Source organism: Haliaeetus leucocephalus, unplaced genomic scaffold (assembly GCF_000737465.1).
Source record: "Haliaeetus leucocephalus isolate CR32 unplaced genomic scaffold, Haliaeetus_leucocephalus-4.0 Scaffold678, whole genome shotgun sequence".
Taxonomy (NCBI): Eukaryota; Metazoa; Chordata; class Aves; order Accipitriformes; family Accipitridae; genus Haliaeetus; species Haliaeetus leucocephalus.
Genome location: NW_010973114.1, coordinates 5578955 through 5599150, shown reverse-complemented (window position 1 = coordinate 5599150; position 20196 = coordinate 5578955). Strand labels below are relative to the sequence as shown.

The following is a 20196-nucleotide window of genomic DNA, read 5'->3' as shown; positions in this document are numbered from 1 at the left end:
ATAAAGCAAATATAATCTGAATGGTGTGGCTAATAGAAATAAACTGAAGGAAAAGTGTCCAGCTGCAAGCAAAAAGGCACATGTAAAGTTGTTGGTTTGGGGGTTTTTTTTGAGGTGTGTCCTAAAGAATTTTCCCGCTCTCCTTAAATTCTGTGCAGTGGTATGATTGTAGTCAGGAAAAAGTTACAGTATATGAGAACAGCAAAAACTTGGTTTGCACATTCAGCAAAAAATATGTGCTTGAAATGCAGCTCGTAAAGTACCCGTGAATAGGTTAATAGTCATCCCCTCTCTACTGAGCTGAAGGTATCTCTCAGGGAAATGAAAAACTAATCATTTCATATAGTTGTATTCCCAAGAAGTCAGCTGCATAGTGACTTTCGTTTCATGGTCTGTGGGTTTATGGTAATTACCAGTTGATAGTTTGCCCTAATCAAAGAGGGAGCACATAAAAACTTCTCGGACTTCAAGGAAAACAGAAACGTTCCAATGTAACAAAAGTTCTTCTATGGACAGCCTTTTCCAGATCTGTGTAAGTTAGTCTTTTTTTTTTTTTTTTCTTTTCTCCCTAAGTAGAAATAAAACATGCATTTTAAAAATATTTAATGGCAACATGGTAAACAACAAAGCATAAGTTAAAAAGAATTATGCCTGCTGAAGAGTCTCATATAGAATTCAACTTTCACTCTACTTATAACTTAAAGTTTCATAATACTTTCTGTTGGAGGATCTGAAAAAAATGGTAGATAAATAGGGTAAACCTGGAAATTGGTAAACAAATTAATCTTTATATACCCTGAAGAATAATAAGCTATTCAGCAAATCTGGAGGAATTCAAATGTAGTAAAGGCCAGAAGTCTTGTGTCAGTCTGCAGAGGAAGTGTGTGGGAACATGAACAAGATTTTCTGGATACAAGTTATCTTACTGAGACTAATTTCAGTCAAGGTAGGTTAGTACTGTTCTGTAACTTTTTGCCTCATGGTTTAAATAGTAAGTAAAGTAGTGTTTATAAAAGAACCTGCCTAGACATGTGTTATCACATCTTAATGCATCTTTGAACTAAAAATAGTTTTAAAGTATGAGATAGTAATAAGTATTCTTAAATGTAAAACCTTAATGCTTTGTCCGTGTCTTCTGATCTTCGAACTGATGTGGGTTTTAGTGTTTTGGAGTATGTTACAATTTTTTGTACTATCGCATCCCTCACAAGCGTGGGTTTTTCTTTGAGACATTGAGGGCAGGGGATACTGTGAAAGGAGAGGCAAGAAAAGAATTATAATGCAGTTATTTCCTAGGTCAGTTCTTAAAATCTGTTGGATTCCTTTTTTGCCCTACACTCAAGTTGTTGCTTCCCATATTACTTTCTTCTAGCTGTACTGAGCAATTTTTAACTTATCGTCTCTGTGAAGGTTTTTCCTTGCTAGCTTGTCCTGTGTTATGTATTGAGTATCTTCATCCTCTGAATCCTTATCATTTCCCTTGCACTGCCAGCTAACAAGTCCCTCTCCTGTACTGAAGAGTCTTGAAGTGAGCAGATCCCTCCAGTTAAAACAATTAAGCTATCAAAACAATCTAACAGCTTACTTGTTTATCATGCAATAGCATTGTCCTGTGTTTAATGTTTACTATTATTCTTACATCCTTTTCGCTATTTATGTTCTGCACTCAACATTATTCCATTATGCCTTTTAACTTGTTCATAAAAGTATTTTGTTTTAAAATTCTCTCTTGCCATTATTTGTCCACGATTTTTCAGATTTTTTTCCAGATATGTTATAGCCTTTACGTTGTATTTTATAGAATCTATATTTATTTTGGTTTAATGGTTTACAGAAGCCTGATACAATTAAAAATGAAATATGTCTCGATTTAAGCAGAAACCATGGAGAATTGATTTGTCATGGCTTCTGTTGTGCATAAGAAAAGGCCCTGAATTCAATAAAATCTAAGTTAGTTAACAGCTATTGTGTGAGGAGGAGACAAAGAAAATGTTGTGTTTGTGGGGTGATTTGGGTTTTTTTTTTTTTGTAACATTGGTGAATAACTGCTAATATATACACTATTCTAATGACATCAGTATTGATCACAATTGTTAGGTATTAAAGTTGCTGTAAGCTAATAGAAATAGCTGCTGTTTCATTGGATTTATTTGAGGAGCATAGCTGCTTTTGACTTAAGAGGCTATTGTAAGCTGACAGTTCAAAACATAAGCTGCTCTTAATAAGCAGAATGGATATAATTTGAGAGCCCCTATTTTTGCTGAACAACCAACCTAGCATGATGTGCTCTGTATTCTTACCTGTGTCTCTTGTTCTATTCTTGAAAAGTTTTAATCCCAACCTGCTCTAAGTGGTGGGAGAATAGGATTTCATTACTTCCCTTACTCTCACTTCAGTTCCCTGGAACATGACTAACAGGAAAAACAAGATAAACTGTATGTTCTCCATGTTCTCTGTTGTATCAGCTTATAAAGGTTTTGCTGAATGTAGTAGCTAGAGTTTTCATCGCCCGCTTTGAGGTGCTTTCCAATCACCAAGACAGCATAATAAAGCCTGTAAAGCCATCCCAGAGCTGTGTCCGGTTTGGGCCAGTCAACACTGTGTGCTTAAATCCACTGAACTTCAGTTGCAACCAGCTGTGTTCCCCACATTTTCAACTTGCTGTTTTTTATAGTTTCAGTCAGCCTAGTGAAACGGTCACTAAGCTCTACTAAGGTGCACTTCCCATGCTGATTGATCATGGAAGAATAAATGATAAAAGGTTTTGCTGTCCAGGACAGAGCAGAAATTTGCATGCTGCATTAACTTTATTTGGTAGCTTTTGTATTCATGTGACTACTTCTATTTTGTAGATACATGATTAACTGACTTTCTTCTTGATCTTTGCTTTGGTCCTCAGAGTTTATAGTTTCGAATATAGCTTCCATTTCTCCTTCCTTGGGAGAATGTGAGGTACTCCAACTATGCTCTGCTTTGATCCCCTTTTTGCCCTTCCTCCCCTCTCCATGCCGAGCATTGTCATGGCTTTTCTGGATACGGCTACACAGTTAATTTCATCAATTGCAAAGAATTCCCCAGTGCATTTCCTGACATGTATGAAAGGGTTGATAGCCATTTCACTTCTGAGTTCAACAGAGATCTCTTCTACTTGGGTGTGATTCAGTAAGAATTTTATCCTAATCCCTTGTAAAGTATAATGTTGCAGTTCAGCCAGCTCTGTGTTATAGCTCTATATTTTATTCCCAAATGGAAGTGTGCAAATTTTCATGAGATTGCTTTAGCCGCATTCTGATCTAATCAGCCCTGAGGAATCTTTGGTCTGCAAGCTGTACAGCTACTTTGGCATAGTGTGGTGATGAGTTACTTGTCCAGGTAGCTTAGACACCTATATAGACATGCAATGTTAACATATAATAAAAGACTTTTAATCATGTTTTGACCTATATAATTTTATGTTAAAAAAAAACCCCAAAACCTTAAGCACTGTAAAAGTACATACAGGAACTTAAAGGGGGTGATCTCTTCCACAGGTATATCAACTCAACCAGCTTTAGTTATAGGAATGACATGTATGAAAATTGGACAGTGGAGGGGGAGGAGAGGAATAGCCCACAATCAGACCTTTAATAATTCTGTCATGTTTTACTCTTAACAGATTAAAGAGGCAGCTGATATTATTCAGAAACTGCATTTGATTGCACAGGAACTGCCTTTTGACAGGTAAAATTCTATCTGAACATCTTTAAAAAGAAAAAAAAAATCTTCGCATAGCTATAATTTTCTGATGCTTCCCTTGTCTACTTTTTTGGTGCTTTACTTAGTGGTTCATTTAGCTTTTGAGATGGATTGTGTGCTTATTTCTGTCTCCTCTATTCTCAAATTTGTGTTCACAAACTCATGTTGTAGGATCATCTTTACGTACACATCCTAAACTGCTTAACAGACTTTTAATGGGATAATTTTGCTGTGCTGACTTAATGCTAGATTTGAATTAGATGCTTGTAGGTTTTTATGGATATAAAGCATAACACAAAGATGACAGAAGAGTTACACATGTTTTCATTTTTAAGTAGAGTGCCTGTTACTTGTGATCTAGCATGTCTGTGATTTCTCTTGTGATGTGGATTTGAATTTAATCATAGTATTTTTGTTGTTAACAGGTTTTCTGAAGTAAAATCAAAGATAGCAAGTAAGTTATCTATGCAGTTCAATCCATATTCCTATATTTGAATTGTTAAAGGTGATTAAAGAAGTATGCAACACTGTCAGTATTACAGTTTTTGTCAGTGCTTGTATTATGTAGCCTGATGGGTTTTTGTTGTTATCCCCTTTCCCTCTCCAGGTAAGTACCATGATTTAGAGTGCCAGCTAATTCAAGAGTTCACCAGTGCACAGCGGAGAGGCGAAATCTCAAGAATGAGAGAAGTAGCAGCAGTTTTGCTTCATTTTAAGGTAAAAACTGAGGAGTTTAATTTAAATGCATACATAAAACAATCCACGATACAATAAGTGCCTGTTTTAAGTGAGCATATTTGCATGGGCACAACCACCGTATTGGATAACACATGTAACTTTAAAAATACTGAGATGTTCCATCTGAAACCAAATGCAGGGGAATAAAAGAGGCAGATGATGGGGGATTGGAGGCAGTGTCAGTAGAGCCCATTCTGAGATAATATTTTCTTGTATGTGTGTGAACTGACTTTCATGCTTGAGAAAGAGTATTGAAACCTGTGGTGTATATCCATGTAGAGTGGGTGACAAGTGATGTTACCTTAGGTTTGTGACAAAAATGGGTTTGAAAGAGTCTACGCTTTTGATGAATCTATTTTTTTTTTTTTGCAATAACTTTTTCACGGGGTTTGTATTTCCTTGATTTCATTCTATACTGAAAGCATGGAGAACCTCCTTTAACACTGAGTTGTTTTGCTCCTTCTATAGGGCTATTCCCATTGCGTTGATGTGTACATAAAACAGTGTCAAGAGGTAATGCATTTTGTTTTACATGTATCTCTTTGGGTGTTGATTTATTTAGTCATATAGGTGGTTGTAAATATATTATGAAATGTGCTTCTAAAACCCTAGGGTGCATTCCTGAGGAATGACGTCTTTGAAGATGCAGCAATTCTCTGCCAGCGAGTGAATAAGCAAGTCGGAGAAGTCTTTAGCAATCCGGAGACTGTGCTAGCCAAACTAATTCAAAATATCTTTGAAGTTAAACTTCAGGTATTTCAATTTTTAACATGCTGAAGTTCATTGAGGAAGCTTTTAATCCAAAAATATTCTATCTAGTAATAACAATTAATGAGAATTTACAATAGTTGTAACCTTGTATAAGGATGTAGAATCACAGCTGATTGCTCTGTGATAATTCAGACAGATAATCAAGCGTATATCAAATAAAGCAGCTTGTACTCTGAATACAGTGCAACTGAAAATACTCAAATTCAATATGTAAAATTATAAGAGAATCAGTGTGTTCGTTAGCTAATTTACAAGATGTCATACACATATTTGATTTCTTCTGTATGCCCCCTACCAAGAATATGTCAGGAAAAGAAGTTTAACATTTAATAAGTATCTTTAATCTGCTAATTCTTGGAATTGGGTTTCATGTGTGAGGTTAGCATTGAATAAGCAAAAATAACTTACGTTGTGAATACTGTCTCACAGCTAATGCAATATGTATGTGAAAGTCTGGAATAGTTGAAAATATTAAGTTTACCTCCTGCAGATACACTCATTTAAGTGTGTAACATCAACAACATGACTATTTGTTGCAAAAAGCAATTTCTTTGTAGATGTTATTGTCCTTATAGTATAGAGATTGAGCCTGTGTTTCAACCCCAAATTTGTGTGTCAGTTTTGACTTAGTATTTTATGGTGAATAATATTTTTGTCCAAGTATTCAATGACAAGAAGGCTCTAAGCTTGTATCTGTTTTGTGTATGTATTATGATAAACAAATATGTAAGCATCTCCTTTGCTTACTGTCAACTGCAGAAATGCCCCTAGGCCTCTGGTGCTTTTGATTCTTAAGAAGAGGGGATTTTGTGTTTGTTGGTCAAGCATATTTTCAAAGCAATCTGTCTTTTGTCTTTGCTTCACACACTACTGCTTTGTATTATTAAATAATTTTCTTCTAAAAGATGCATTTAACTCTATGTGTAGATAATGCAGGATCTGTAAATTAGAGATTTAAAAACAAAGAATATATGAATTACCTTAACTAAGATATACACTTTACAGTAAACTACATATAATCTAGCAAGTAGTGAGAAGGACCTGTGGTTCTTAGTTAATCTTCTAACTGATGTACCCAAATTTTACAGAGTTATGTGAAGGATCAGCTAGAAGAACACAGAAAATCAGATGCGGAACAGTATCTTAAGAATCTCTATGATCTATATACAAGGTATTTATATGTTTACAATGAAATTATTGTTGTAGATATTCTCTTATAATAGATTGATTTATTATCAAGATGTAGGAGGAGAAGCCAAAAATGTAAACTTCTCATAAAAATTGAAAATTTTTTATGGCCGTTAACCTTTACAATGATTGCTTTCCTAAAGAATTTAAAATTGGTATTATTATTTTTAATGGGAAGTATTTAGTAGAGTGATCTTTGAGAGTAATTTTAAAACTGTGCAAAAGCCACTCCTCTGCATCTCACTGGCGACTTGATTGCAATTGTACTGTATGTAAAAACATTAATTATGAGAAATTCTTTACTTAAGTGTAGAGCTGCTAGAAGTCTTAATCACAATCAGGATTCCGTTGTGCTGTGTACTTTACAAACATGTAATGCTGTAATTCATACAAATTCAACGTTTTCCTCCTCTCCCCTTCTTTTTCTTTTGCATAAAGAACTACTAATCTGTCAAGCAAATTGATGGAATTTAACTTGGGTACTGATAAGCAGACTTTCTTGTCTAAGCTTATCAAATCCATTTTCATTTCCTACTTGGAGAATTACATTGAGGTGGAAATTGGTTATTTGAAAAGTAGGAGTGCTATGATTCTGCAACGCTATTATGATTCCAAAAACCATCAGAAGAGGTCCATTGGCACTGGAGGGTAAGTTTCTTCTGTGAAGTTTCATACTTGTAAAATGGAAGGGAGGTGGTAAGGGGAGAAGCATAGTATTTGCCATGTCAGATGTACAGTGATGAACTGCAAAAGAGCAGGCTTCTAAAATGACCTACAGCTTTTTATAATTTGCTATCACTTTATGTTAACTTCTGCTAAAAAGTGTATTGCTCTCAGTACATGTGAAAGGTGATGCATGGTATTTATACGCTCATGGGAAATGAAAAATACCAGTTAAACCTATGTTTCAACTTAGGATCCAGATCCACAAAAGGACTGAAGCAAAATTAAGGTACCTAAAGCATGTATATGTGTGTATCTAAAAGCATACATTTTTTTTCACCTGCCCAGGTCTTGTGGTCCCCTCCCAAGACCTAGGAAGGGGAAAAGACCATAGCAATGTCAGTGAGAAAGCTCTTAATGAGCCCAGAAGATGCAATGGACTTAGAGAAAGGTAAAACAAGACTTCATTATCCTCAGGGTAGAGAAACTCTAATAAAGGAGTAGTGAGAAGTGGGAAAGAAGAATTAAAACTTGTGTGAAACAGAGGTGATAAGACTACTGCACCTTTCAAAGAGCTACTGGGTTCAGTGTGTCAGGAATGAAAAGTGATTTGGAGAGAACAGCAGCAGCAAAGGAATTAAATGAATTAAAAAACAAAGATGAAAATTTAATTTTCTTGGGGAAAATTAAATTGATTGTAGTGACTGACTTTATGGGTTGTTTTATGCATGGAAATGTGTTGGAGCATGCTTGACTAAATCAGGACTGCTGAGGTAGTGGATAAGGATGAGAGTATTTGTGGGTGTGGATGAGACAGAAAGCTCTCATTAGTGTTTTTAAAGTACAATGTGACAGAATGTATGAAGGCTAAACTTTGTCTGCAGGGCATAAGTGCCACAGGATTCAATTGAAATTACTCTTATTCCACAATGGGGAATAGCTGGTCCCATGGTGTGAACACGCCATGGTTGAACACAGTTGACCATGGGATCAGAGGTGGTAGTTTTGCATTTTACTGGCAATTTTTTTTAAGCTTGCAAGACTGTCTTAATGCTTGCATATCCTAAACTGTGTCTTGGGTTCTGTTTTTTAAGTTAACAACTAAAATACCCTAAATCATTGTTGAATTTGAGCTTCAAAATTTCCATCCAGTGAAATCTTCTTTTGGTATATCTCTGTTCTAGTATTCAAGACCTCAAAGAGAGAATAAGGCAACGTACAAACTTACCGTTGGGGCCAAGTATTGACACACATGGAGAAACTTTTCTGTCACAAGAAGTGGTGGTTAACCTTTTGCAAGAAACTAAACAAGCTTTTGAAAGATGTCACAGGGTAAGTTTGCTTCCTGTGATCTCCATTAGTGATATAATTTTGTGTGTGAAATTAAATCATGAGGTTCAATTTTCAGCTGAAGTGTGATAGGAAGAAAGGAAGGACGTTATTAAACAAATTAAATCTCTTTCGTGTTCTTCACTGAATCAGGGTCATGGTTGGAGGCTAAGGGTTTGATTTTAAATATGGATCTAGTTGTACTTTGTGGCTTATAATACTGTCTATTTTTGGAAGAAGTGGGGAGGGTTAAACCTATTGTCTGCATTGCTGTTCTTACTAAATTAGACCCAAGACTTGAGAAGCCTTTAGTGTAATTTTTTTCCTGCTTTAAAAATACAGAGAATAGTTCAACAGTTGTTTTTCTGTGTGAAGTGCCATTTCCTCTAGCATTAGAGAATATCTCCAATAAAATGCTGAGAGGAATAATCTTTCACATGGTTTACCTTGGTAACTCTCTACTGTTCTTTAATTGCTTTAGTCTAACAAAAAAAGTGTTTTCCCTCTGATTAAATCGCTGGTTTTACTGCCTGTCAATTACTGTTTGTCTGATACTTTAGTGTAAATGAAAACCCTTGAAATTTAATTGCAAACTTAAATGCTAGAGATTTTTTTAGCTCACTGCACTGATTTCTAACAAATTCTAATGCCTGTAACGTTCTAAATTAACTTAGTGCAGAAAAACTTAACATCTTGGATATTTAGAAGTTTTAATATTTTATATACTTAGAGGGGCCAAAGATATAACAAAATACAGATATAACACTGTTACCTGTATACACTGGGATGACTACCTTCCTAGTGGTGAAAGTCAGTGACTGCAAGACAAGCAGGTAGATCATTGTTTTTCTCAATATGGTAGTTGCTAGAAACACTTGTTAAATTCATGATACTAAACTAACCTTTTCTAATTATGTACAACTTTTTTTCTTTCTTTTTTTTTTTTCTCTTTCCTGTGGGGATCAGAATTTTTCATACTTGATCTGAAAACAATTGTATGTATTGGGGTGGAAACCAATGCTAAATGGATCTCAGCATATAAGGAGATTTTTAGAATTCCAGGTGTATAACTTCTCTGTTATCATACATGCTGTTAGGGTTTTGTTTGTGGACAGAGCGACTTACTATGCAAAAGAGAAGTTAAACGTGTCCTTGGCTAACTAATTGTAATATTTATATCACATGACAGATGCATGCAAATACACCGTCTGTCCCAACTGTGACTGCTTTAGGAAAAATAAGTTCGTAATTCTGCACGTAACTGTATATTGCAACACTTCGGTGTTTGGAAATCTCTGTAACGGTGTTTTGTTGTTGGGGTTTTTGTTTTGGTTTTTTTGGGAATATAGCAGAAATCTTTGGGCATGTTGTTAAGTAAATTAACTTGAATTGCAATAGTAATCTTTCTCACGCCTAGCTTCATAAAGTCTTCACATAATTCCTTAAAAACCAAAGCCATATTTCTTATGTGCAAAGCCCTGTCGCGTTTTTCTTTAGAAAAGGGATTTACTGACAGGTTTCTGTCCAAAATCCCATGTTGCTTACAGCTCATGAAGGTACAGATGCTCTGTGTATATGTGGGCTTTACTTCACTTAATAAAAATTTTCATGCTCCGTTGACTCCAGCTGAACTGTGGTAAATGTAGCTGAGGTTCAGCCTGTATTATTTTTTCTGCAGTACTGTGGCAATGATAAAAGAACAGCTGCATTGGGTGAAACTGAAGGTCCATCTAACCCAGTGTCCTGTCTTTGTGGCCGGTGGCAGAAGCTTAGTAAAAGAGAAAAAAGGCAGGGTGTGGATAGAGTCATCTTCTCTGTGTACATTTTCCCAGCATCCAGTGGTATGCAGTTTAGGTAATTCCTGAGATTATATCTGGACAATTGTTTTTTAAGGACTATTAATTAATAACTTCCTTTATTATTACTATTATTATTAGAAAAGGTATATACTTTTGCTTTTTGTAGCATCCTGTTGCGTGCTAGCTTCAGTTTACTTGTTAACGCTGACGGGTTTATTGATACTAAAGGTTGTTCCTGAATAGTTCTCTGTATCGATACTTTTCATTTAGAATAAAATTCTAATTATTCTGGAATACTTGTTACATTTTAAGCTTATCTCCTACGCAATATCGGATAAACTTTCAAATGTATGTAGAACTGACCTTTAGGATAATTTTTTTCTTCTTCTTTAAAGCTCTCTGATCCATCTGACTTACCGAAGAATGCTTTCAGAATTTTTTCTATGCTTGTAGAGTTCTTATGTACTGAACACATCGATTATGCATTAGAAACAGGCCTTGCTGGTGAGTGTAGTATTTTCTGAGCATTTCATCTCATTGGCCTTTTTGTGCAGATGATCTTTGCAGGTCCTTGCTGTGCCTTATTGATTGGCCTTGTTCGGAGTGTATTGGTTAAATGAAATTTGTTTTGTGCATTTGGGAGTCAGCATTTAATGTCTTCTAAAGTGTAACTTCCATTTGGGGAATTGATGCGCAGATGGAAACATGCTACTGTCTTCAAAAACATTTGTGTCACAGAAATTGGGACATCAGCACTCCCTACCTCTTCTAATTGTTCTCTGTGCCATAGCAGGAGAATATTTTTATATTAAGGCTTAGTGTATTATGTTTTATAAGAATTCCGTGTTTGTTTGTATACCTGTGCATTTTAACGAGTGGCAGTAAATAAAAAAATTGCTTGTATTAAAGAAGTTAAAATCTTGACAGTGAGAACCTATCTTTCCTACATGAAAGCATAAAACTCGTGTTCTGACAAATTTTTTACATTGGCTGTTCCATTTTGCCTTAGAAATTTTAAAAGCAAGATGTTTCTGTGCTCATGGTTATTACCTGATATAGCTATAAGAAGTATTCTATATATGGCACCATGGTAAATTTTTTAAACTCTTAAGCCTGTGATTTAAGCATTCATGGAAAAATTCTGCATATTTAAAAAAATCATCATGCTAATTACAAGAACTGCATATCGTTACAATCCTAATGAAACCTTCTTTGCTTTAGGCATTCCCTCTTCTGATTCAAAGAATGCAAATCTTTATTTCTTGGATGTTGTCCACCAGGCCAATACTATTTTCCATTTATTTGACAAGCAGTTCAATGATCATCTGATGCCATTGATCAGGTACCTTTATTTTGATTAACATTTCCTTCGTGAATGGTCATTTTCAGTAAAGAAAGCAATTTTCTTCATTCTTCATTTCTATTAAGAGGAGTTTGTTTTTGGAGTGGTTCAGCTTGATGTTGTGGGAAGATAAGATACTGTAATGGGAGGGGGAAGAAGGGAAGTTAAACCAACTGGTTCCTGGGAGAACTAATGGGAGAGAGGGAGCTCCAAGAGTATTGATAGGAAGGAGAGACAAGTTGCTCTTTAGAGACTTCACTACTGCATTACAGGCCGGGACTGGAGGGGGTTTGTGGCTGCGCCTTGGGGTGAGCTGGCGATATCAGGGCTGCTGAGACTCCTGGGGGTACCTCACAGGCTCTGCAGAGGGAGCAGCTGGCCATGGCTTGGGAGCCACACGTGAAGTACATGAAAGCTGCGTGTTGTTGGGAGCCACGGGCTGGATACGCTCGAGGTAGAGCGCACTGATGTGCCATGAATTAGTGTGCATGCAAGGCTGGGTTTGCTCGCTGGCCTGCCGGGGGCTGGCAGCAGCTGAGAGGCATTGCTCGGTAGGCACAATGCTGCCTGAAGTGTGTTGCAGTACTGCCCGTCAGCACTCGGCAAATCCTGCTCAGGGTCAGATGGCTGTTCAGGCTGTTGATTTGTTGTTCTGAAGCCAGCTAACTCCATCTAAACTAGTCCTTTCTGACGGGATGGGAAATCTTCACAAAATCCTGTTGTAAGTAGCAGACCCAGCAGACAAATTTGTTCTGATATTTTAACACTGTCACACGCTCAACCCTCTATATTGTTGCAGTTCTTCTCCTAAATTGTCTGAATGCCTTCAGAAGAAAAAGGATATCATAGAACAAATGGAAGTGAAGCTGGATATGGGCATTGATAGGCAAGTAGAGATTTAAGCTTTCTGTTAATCATTACTTCTTGTAAAACTCCTTTGTGATGTACGTTAGCTTTCCTTTTAAGGGTGAATTATTTCTGAACACAAAATTGATTTTTTAAAATTCCATAAGTATGCATTATTGTGTGTAGGAAATTTAGATTTTGTTTGTTTAGAGGGTCGTATTTTCCATGGCAGATTTCTGACCTGGAAGTACTTCTGGAAGGACGTTAAAGGATTTTGGTTATGTTGAAAGAGTGCAATAATTCAGTTTTACCTTATTGTCTCAAACTACTTTTTTCTACTTCAAAGGAGGGAGGAATGATGATTGAAATAGGTTAAAGACTTGCAGGATTTCCATTAGGAGCAAAGTTTGACAAAAATAGGTTAGATGATTTGCTTGAATCTGTGCAGTGCTATGGATTAGACCTAGTCATAGAAGTCTGTAGACCTGGAATAATTTTGGTTCTGACATTGACTTGCTTTGAGGTTGTGAGTGACTTGTTTAATCTCCCCTCCCCAACACCAACACCCCCCCCCCCCCCCAAATAAAAATGAGGGATAGCTATAAAAACTGTAAATTAAAATCATAGCTGTTTCGCAGCAGAGGAAAATAACAAACTAACATGCTTAATATTAGGAAATGGAGCTATTGTGTGATGCCCTACTTTGGTCCTGGAAGCATGTAGTGTTCCCATATTTCAAGGTGGCATTAGTCAACCAAAAACATGTTACCTAAGCTTTCTGTGCCTGTTTTCTCTCTGCAGTAATGGAAATAAGCCATCCTGTGGGTAACGAGGGCTACTCTGGAAATTATTACTGAGGTTTTTGTAAGGATCACACCATACTGGAGAGGGATGAGAACAGCACTATATAGGAAAAACAGGCATTGCATTTGTGTCCTACTGGGTATTTTCTGCAGAGAGAGGAGGAAGAGATTTGATATGTTATTTGCACCTGTGTTTTCTGTAGGTGCAAAAAGAAAGGTGGAGGTAGGGGATGTGTAAGTAGCAATTGAGATTGTAGCTGCTTCTGCTGGAAGTGACCTTAGAGGTTTAAACAGAAAGCTTGAAATACTTGAACCATTGAGGCCATAAGCTTAGATCTAGACAAATACAGGTTGGTCATCAGCATTAGAATAGTTTGTAACTGTTTGTGTAAAATAATTAATCTCTTAAAAGTGATAGTAAGACTTAGGAGAACAAGTCCCTGTTGGAAAATGGTATGTGGTTGGAGACTTCAAAAAATTTGTGCTGTGGCACATAGAAGAGAGAGGTTAGTTTTTAGTTGAATGTTACATGTAAAATGTGTCTGTGTGCCTGCTTACATGCTGTTTTGTGGTGCCACTGATGCTGTTGAGAATTGATTGTCTTGCTTAAAGGAATGATCAAGTTTTACAAATTTGCTTCTATTTTTTAAACTTGATGGTTTCAACATTATCCAATCTGAAAAAGTCCAATAGCAGCTTCTTGAATGCCTTTCATAGCAATTGTCTACCTCTGAAAAAGTGATGTATTAGCCAAACAAAATTAGTTCAACTGGTTTTATTTCAGTATGTATTCTGTGTAAACAGCCTTCTGGGAGTATTTATTGAAAATGGAAATTGAGAATGCAAGATACAATTTCTTTAAATTTCTATTGGTATGTGGATTGTTGAATGAATTACACCTGAAATGCAAGTCTGAGCTCTATGAATAGAAAAACCTGAGTTTATTTCCTCTTAGGATACATATTTTCTTCTCCCCTTCACCCCAACTTGTATCCTTCAAGGCCCGTAATGGCCTTGACTGTTTTCTTCAGGGAGTTTGGAGGAGTGAGGGGGGGGTGAAGAAAAGTGGAGGAAAAAAAAAAAGGAGATGCAGAGGGAGGTTCCTGGCAAAGGTAGGCACTGAGGGAGGTATGCAGCCTCTCTCGGCTGCTATACTGTTTGACCTTTGGTTTGGACTTAAAGTAAACCGGGGCCTTGACCTTAGATAATGTTCTGAAAAGATAAATCCTGTAAGAGAGAAGTAAATGACACTGTTAAAACTCTATTAGATTTCTGAGAGCAGAGAAATACCAAGCTCTGGCAAAGGAAGAGGTTTTTCCTTTCCTGCCCCCCTTCATTTTCCAAGTGTTTTCTGATGCAATGTGATAATATGCAATGTGATCTAATTCTACTAAACTCTTTTGAATAGTTCCTTCAGCTTTCTGATTCCCTCATTCTTGAAGAGTGCTATCCAATTTCTCTGAATGGATTTGAATGGATTACCTTACAATTAATGTGTCTCCTTTAAAACCAGCTGGCCAGCATGCTGTGTGCTGTGCTCCAAGACACTGAACTTGGAGGAAAGAGTTTTTAGGGTGGTTGGGGTTTTTTTTGGCTGATTCTCCTTTTCCTAACTGCTTACATAAAATCAATTGTATCTTCTCCACAGAATTGCATTGCAACTTCAGAAGAGTGCATATGTGTGTGTGCATGTCTGTTACATGAAGTACTTCCTTTGACGTGTCCTAGCACTGCTTGCTTCTTACAATAAATGTTTGCTTTTAGTGTATCATCTGTAGATTACTCAAACGTTAGGTAGTGGGGGATTTTCCTCATTGCTTTATGCTACTTACTTTTGTATAGAATCATATTAGTATATGTAAATATAAAAATCAAGGAAATTAAAATGTTCCCTTCAAAACCCAATCTGTGTTTGTAACTTTAAAGGACACTGAATTGTATGATTGGACAGATGAAGCACATCTTGGCTGCAGAGCAAAAGAAGACAGATTTTAAACCAGAAGATGAAAACAATGTTTTGATTCAATATACTAATGTAAGTAAACTAAGTCCCAGTTCATCAGTATAGCTTCAAAAGCTCATGAGTATTATCAGGTACGAGATCTCTAACACATGTTTGGTAAGGAACAACATTTGCATTTGATTAATTTACTTAGCTATTCCATTTTGCGCTAAGCACCTCCAAACTGTTGTGGACTATTTTCTTAAGCTGAAAAGGAACATTGGCAGTTTTGTATCTAGTGTCAGACACAAATCAGTAGGTGCTGGACAAACTGTCACATTCCTTCCCCTCCCAAGAGGCCCAGATTTGGAAGGAGGTTTTCAGCAGATAATTAGCTTTTAGCTCTTAGTTTCAGAAAATCAATTATCAGGTACTCACTAGTTGCTGGGCACTTTTTCTCCTTAGAATGGCAGGAGCATGAAAAAGCATCACAGGTATGGCATGAACATTCTTTGCTGCAGAACCTTGTCTCTACCACTGAATCTGTCTGAATCCCAGCCTACAGGCTGCTGAGAAGCTGTAGTGCTGGATTACATTAGGCTCTTGTTAGGGAGCAATGCAGAGAGGAATAGAGACCAAACTACAATGAATGGGAAGGGAGAGCATTGCCTCAATGCCGGCAGCCAGGTGGGAAGGTGAGAAGTGGAGCAGTAGGATGTAGAGTCTGGTACTATGTGGGAAGGGTGAAGATGCCTATATGGCTGTTAATTTGGGTTTATAATTACAGCTGACGAGGTTTTTTTAATCACTCCCTCCTACTTCTTGGTTCATTATTGTTTGAATTAAAAGCCCAAATTAAACTGTTCTATTCTGAACTGATGTGAACTGTAACTTAATTGAATATTGCCTTGCATCTATCTTTCTACTTGCATTTTTGCATCTTTATGTGGCAAATAAAACTGTTGGAAAACTATTAATTGGAAAATGACTAATTTCAGTGATGTGTTGTGGGAAGTTTAAAAACTTGATGACTGATGTTCAGCTGGTGATGTGGAAGCCACTTTGAGAAGAACAGTTTTCTAGAAAGTAAGTGAAAGTAAGTTACCTAATTCTTTTTTCTTTTTTTTTTTTTTGTGTGTGTTTAGGCTTGTGTTAAAGTCTGTGGCTATGTTAGAAAGCAGGTGGAAAAGATTAGAAATTCTATGGATGGTAAGAATGTGGACACAGTTTTGATGGAGCTTGGAGTTCGTTTTCATCGACTTATCTATGAACACCTACAGCAATATTCCTACAGTTGCATGGGAGGCATGTTAGCTATTTGTGATGTGGCTGAATATAGAAAGTGTGCCAAAGACTTCAAGGTAAGCATGTACAGGTTGGTGATGTAAAGCCACGTCAAAATTAGTAGCTGGAGTTTATTTTTAATCAAACATTTTGTCTTCATAAAAATAGTTTGTTTCTGTTTGAACATCACCATTTTGTATACTGATGTCATATATTCTGTTACTATACCAGCAGTTCTTTATCATGTCCTAAAGAGCCATTTCCTGATAGCATTTTATTGCTTGCAAGCTATGTGTGTATACTGAAGAAGTATTGAGTTTGCATTATTACGTGCTCTACGTATAACTTTGCGTGTGTACATATCTCCCTACAGATGTATATATGCGTGTGTCTATATATATTTATGCGTATGAGGATAGAATGATAGATGTGAATCCTCTGTTGGGAGGAAGTATTTTGAAGATCTAGATGGACATTGTATTATAAGACTTCAAGCAACTCTAACTCTTAATAACTGTGTTTTTCTTTCTTTTCTCTTAACCACAGATTGCGCTGGTGTTACAACTCTTTGATACCTTGCATGCACTTTGCAATCTTCTGGTGGTAGCCCCAGATAATTTAAAGCAAGTTTGCTCAGGAGAACAACTTGCTAATCTGGACAAGAACATCCTTCACTCCTTCGTTCAGCTGCGTGTTGATTATAGGTCTGCTCGTCTTGCTCGTCACTTCAGCTGAGAGCATGGAAAGAAATGTTGTACCTTTGGGCAGGCCTCAGCTGTTAGAAAGCACAGGGAATAATTTCTTACAAAACCATGGTTGTAACTTTGGTGGGATAATGACTGTTCAGAATAAAGCAGCAGCCATATTTAAACATGACTATGTAGAAGGCGAGCAGGTAAAAATCTGAATTGTATTTCATGTAAGCTAAAGTTCTCCCAGTGAAGAATTTTGCAAATCTACTTGCTACTGATTTTTTTTTTTTAATTGGAAACATGTCGGTGTAGGAGAGCAAGTGGTGCATTGAAAGTATTTTAGTCTTCAATATTGAATTATCAGATACCATTTGTTAGACTTGAACTACAGAGCATAGCGTAGGTAATGGATTACATAGAATAGACCAATGTAAAAACATTCTTCATCAATTTTAATGACTTAGACTTCAGCACAGCTAATCATAATCAAATTATCTTTGATTGGTGTTTCTAAGTCATTTCTTTCATTTAAAACGTTATCCTGCTCAATGTAATTTCTTGCTCTAATTAATTAGCTTGGAATTTCTTTGAGATGTAGGAGTAAAAGCAACACTATCCCAGAAAGATGTAATTTATTCACTGTGTAGCATTCTAAACAGAACTAAAGTGGTGAAAAATTTGGGGATTTTTTGTTTGTTTCTTTGGCTTTGGTTTTTTTGTACCTAATACTCAAGGGCCCACCAGAACGTATTGGCATTGTATGATCTGACATTATTGTTCCTGTTTGATACCAGCACGCTGAATTTTATATATGCTCCTAAAGTAAATGCAGCTACCTTGCCTAAGGCATTCTTATTACAAGGGGAAGGTGCCCATGATTAGGTTAATATAAGAGAACTTTCTCCTGTCTCTTCTTTTGTGTGTAAATAAATTCAAATTATAACAAAGTGAAAGGATAAAATGTAGCTCAGTTTTTCATATGTGGGAGGAATGGGCAGTGGCTCTAGCACAAACCTAGAGTTGAAAATTTCTGTGCTGAAGATAATTGATCCTCAGTGCCTGAGCAATATAAAATGTTGAAGTGTGCAAAAGCTTTTCTTCCACTGATCATAATTTTAATATTGGAGACAGGCTACTTTTGTGTCCGTTATGCTCCAGTGTTTATTCAAGGTATTTCTGAGGATGGACCCGTAGTGTGCATATAGTGAATTGAAGCAACAGTGATGTTTGAAACATCTGGGGTAGCTTTTCCACAAGCACTTGAAAATTGTTGTAAATAGGCCTTTGTTCAGAGCGAGCTCTTGTGGAAAACAGGTTGGAACTGCTGTGGTTTGTGTCTTCAATCTGACTTAAATCATCCCTGAACAAGTCATCTGTAACACTTTATTTCTACTGTGGGCTCTGCATATGTTATGGAAATGTCTTTCTCTCCCATCTTCAGAGCAGCATTTCTATGACTTTACTTTATGGGTCAGTCAAATAAAATTATTTTCCTCTTTTATTAATGAATTCCCAGGTGTAGTCAGTATTTACAGACGTGTGGAATTTCTCTTGGTTAGTTGAGGTTCTTCTGCTTCATTTTATATTTAGCAGAGCATTGTATCAGTAAACAAGAGAACGGATGCCAGACTGTCTCAAAGTATTCGGGGAGACTGGCTGCTTTGTTGAGCTGTGTAGCTCTATTCCTTGGCCATGGCAAAGCCACAAAGAGTTTTGGACACTGGAGGAGGCACATGCTTGTACTGCTGCCATTTTTTTTCAAAAGCTCTGATGCGAATTCAGATGATACCTCTCTGTTACCTCTGTAACTGAAAGCCAACAATTTTAAGGCTGTGGTTTTATTAACCAATACAAAATCTTTCTACAAAAAAGTGTCAGTTTGTAAACACTTCAGAACAATGAACATCATCTTAAGATTGCAGATCACAGAAGTGCTTCAGAATTTGTTGTATGATTGTTTGAATTATTTTAAGGTTGTGTGAAATGTATTTACCATATTTCTTGCTTTATTAGCTGTGTTTTCCATGCATATGCTCAGTGCAATATTTTCATTGTGCCTGTTAACAGGAGACAGCAAAAAGTAGGTGAATACTTAAACTTAGATATGTAAGCTCTTCCTCAATAAAAAGAATTCCCTCCAGACACTTTTTTCATTTCATTTTCATGTTCTTCAAATATCTTTATACTCAATTGTATAAGCCCTTCTATTTAAAAAAAAAAAAAATTAAATAAAAATAATAAAAGTAATTTTACAGACCAAATTTATCACTGGTGTGAGCTTTCCCTTTCCCCTTCCTTTGAAAAACCTCCCCATGCACATACTGAAAGAGTTTCTATTTCTAGAGAAGACTACGTTGTCAGTAAGTTTACTTTACAATACAAGTTGGATTGGGATGGGATGGGGAACTATAATTTTCACACGTTTTTAAGTTTAGAGCTCTTATAGCATGTAATTTGGGAAAATATTTCCAGTGGCTTCTGAATACAATAAAGTACTATCCAAAATACAAATATGCCTTTTTAATGTTCATGTAATGAGTTAAAGTATTGCCTTTCTAATGTTTGCTCCTAGAATGTAGGCATTTAACAGGCTGGCAGCCAAATGAATGCCTGAGAGGAGGTGTGTGTATGTGTGTGTAATTATGTTGTCTACAATTGGTGAAAATGGCTTTGCAGTAAACTGTTGTAGGCTGGAAAATAAGCTGTGTTTTTACAAGTCCTATAATTTATTAACATGATTTGGTATTGTATTCTGTTCGCGTATGCACAGAGGGCAGGAAGGAGTTGGTGTTCTGGAGGAATACTTCTCAACACAAATAAAAATATGAAAAACTGGGAAATGGAAGTGCTTGGAAAAATAAGATCTAGATATTTAGAAACAGAGGGTAAGAAGCAAGGAAGACATGAACTTAAAAGGATATGGAGAAAAAGCAGTTTTAAATGAAGTAGCATAGCACATGGAAGGAGGAGGTTAAGATGTGATTAATAGAAACCTGACATACACTTCAACCTAGGAGAATAAGCAGGATTGGAATTAAGATCTCCACAGCTACGTCCCACCCTG

The 20196-nt window shown here is 36.5% G+C and overlaps 1 protein-coding gene across 3 annotated transcripts in view; it reads left to right on the top strand.

Moving 5' to 3' along the window:
• Positions 1 to 19389, top strand: part of EXOC5 (exocyst complex component 5) — a 29098-nt gene extending 9709 nt beyond the window's left edge. For all 3 annotated transcript variants that reach the window (XM_010579818.1, XM_010579819.1, XM_010579820.1), the window contains exons 5-18: positions 3656 to 3720; positions 4161 to 4189; positions 4343 to 4452; positions 4942 to 4986; positions 5086 to 5226; positions 6333 to 6415; positions 6871 to 7080; positions 8280 to 8427; positions 10619 to 10727; positions 11445 to 11565; positions 12365 to 12451; positions 15141 to 15249; positions 16302 to 16517; positions 16987 to 19389. In XM_010579818.1, the coding sequence (XP_010578120.1) occupies positions 3656 to 3720; positions 4161 to 4189; positions 4343 to 4452; positions 4942 to 4986; positions 5086 to 5226; positions 6333 to 6415; positions 6871 to 7080; positions 8280 to 8427; positions 10619 to 10727; positions 11445 to 11565; positions 12365 to 12451; positions 15141 to 15249; positions 16302 to 16517; positions 16987 to 17175 (1662 nt within the window). In that variant the 3' untranslated portion in view covers positions 17176 to 19389. The remainder of the gene's footprint in view (positions 1 to 3655; positions 3721 to 4160; positions 4190 to 4342; positions 4453 to 4941; positions 4987 to 5085; positions 5227 to 6332; positions 6416 to 6870; positions 7081 to 8279; positions 8428 to 10618; positions 10728 to 11444; positions 11566 to 12364; positions 12452 to 15140; positions 15250 to 16301; positions 16518 to 16986) is intronic.
• Positions 19390 to 20196: the final 807 nt, after the last annotated feature.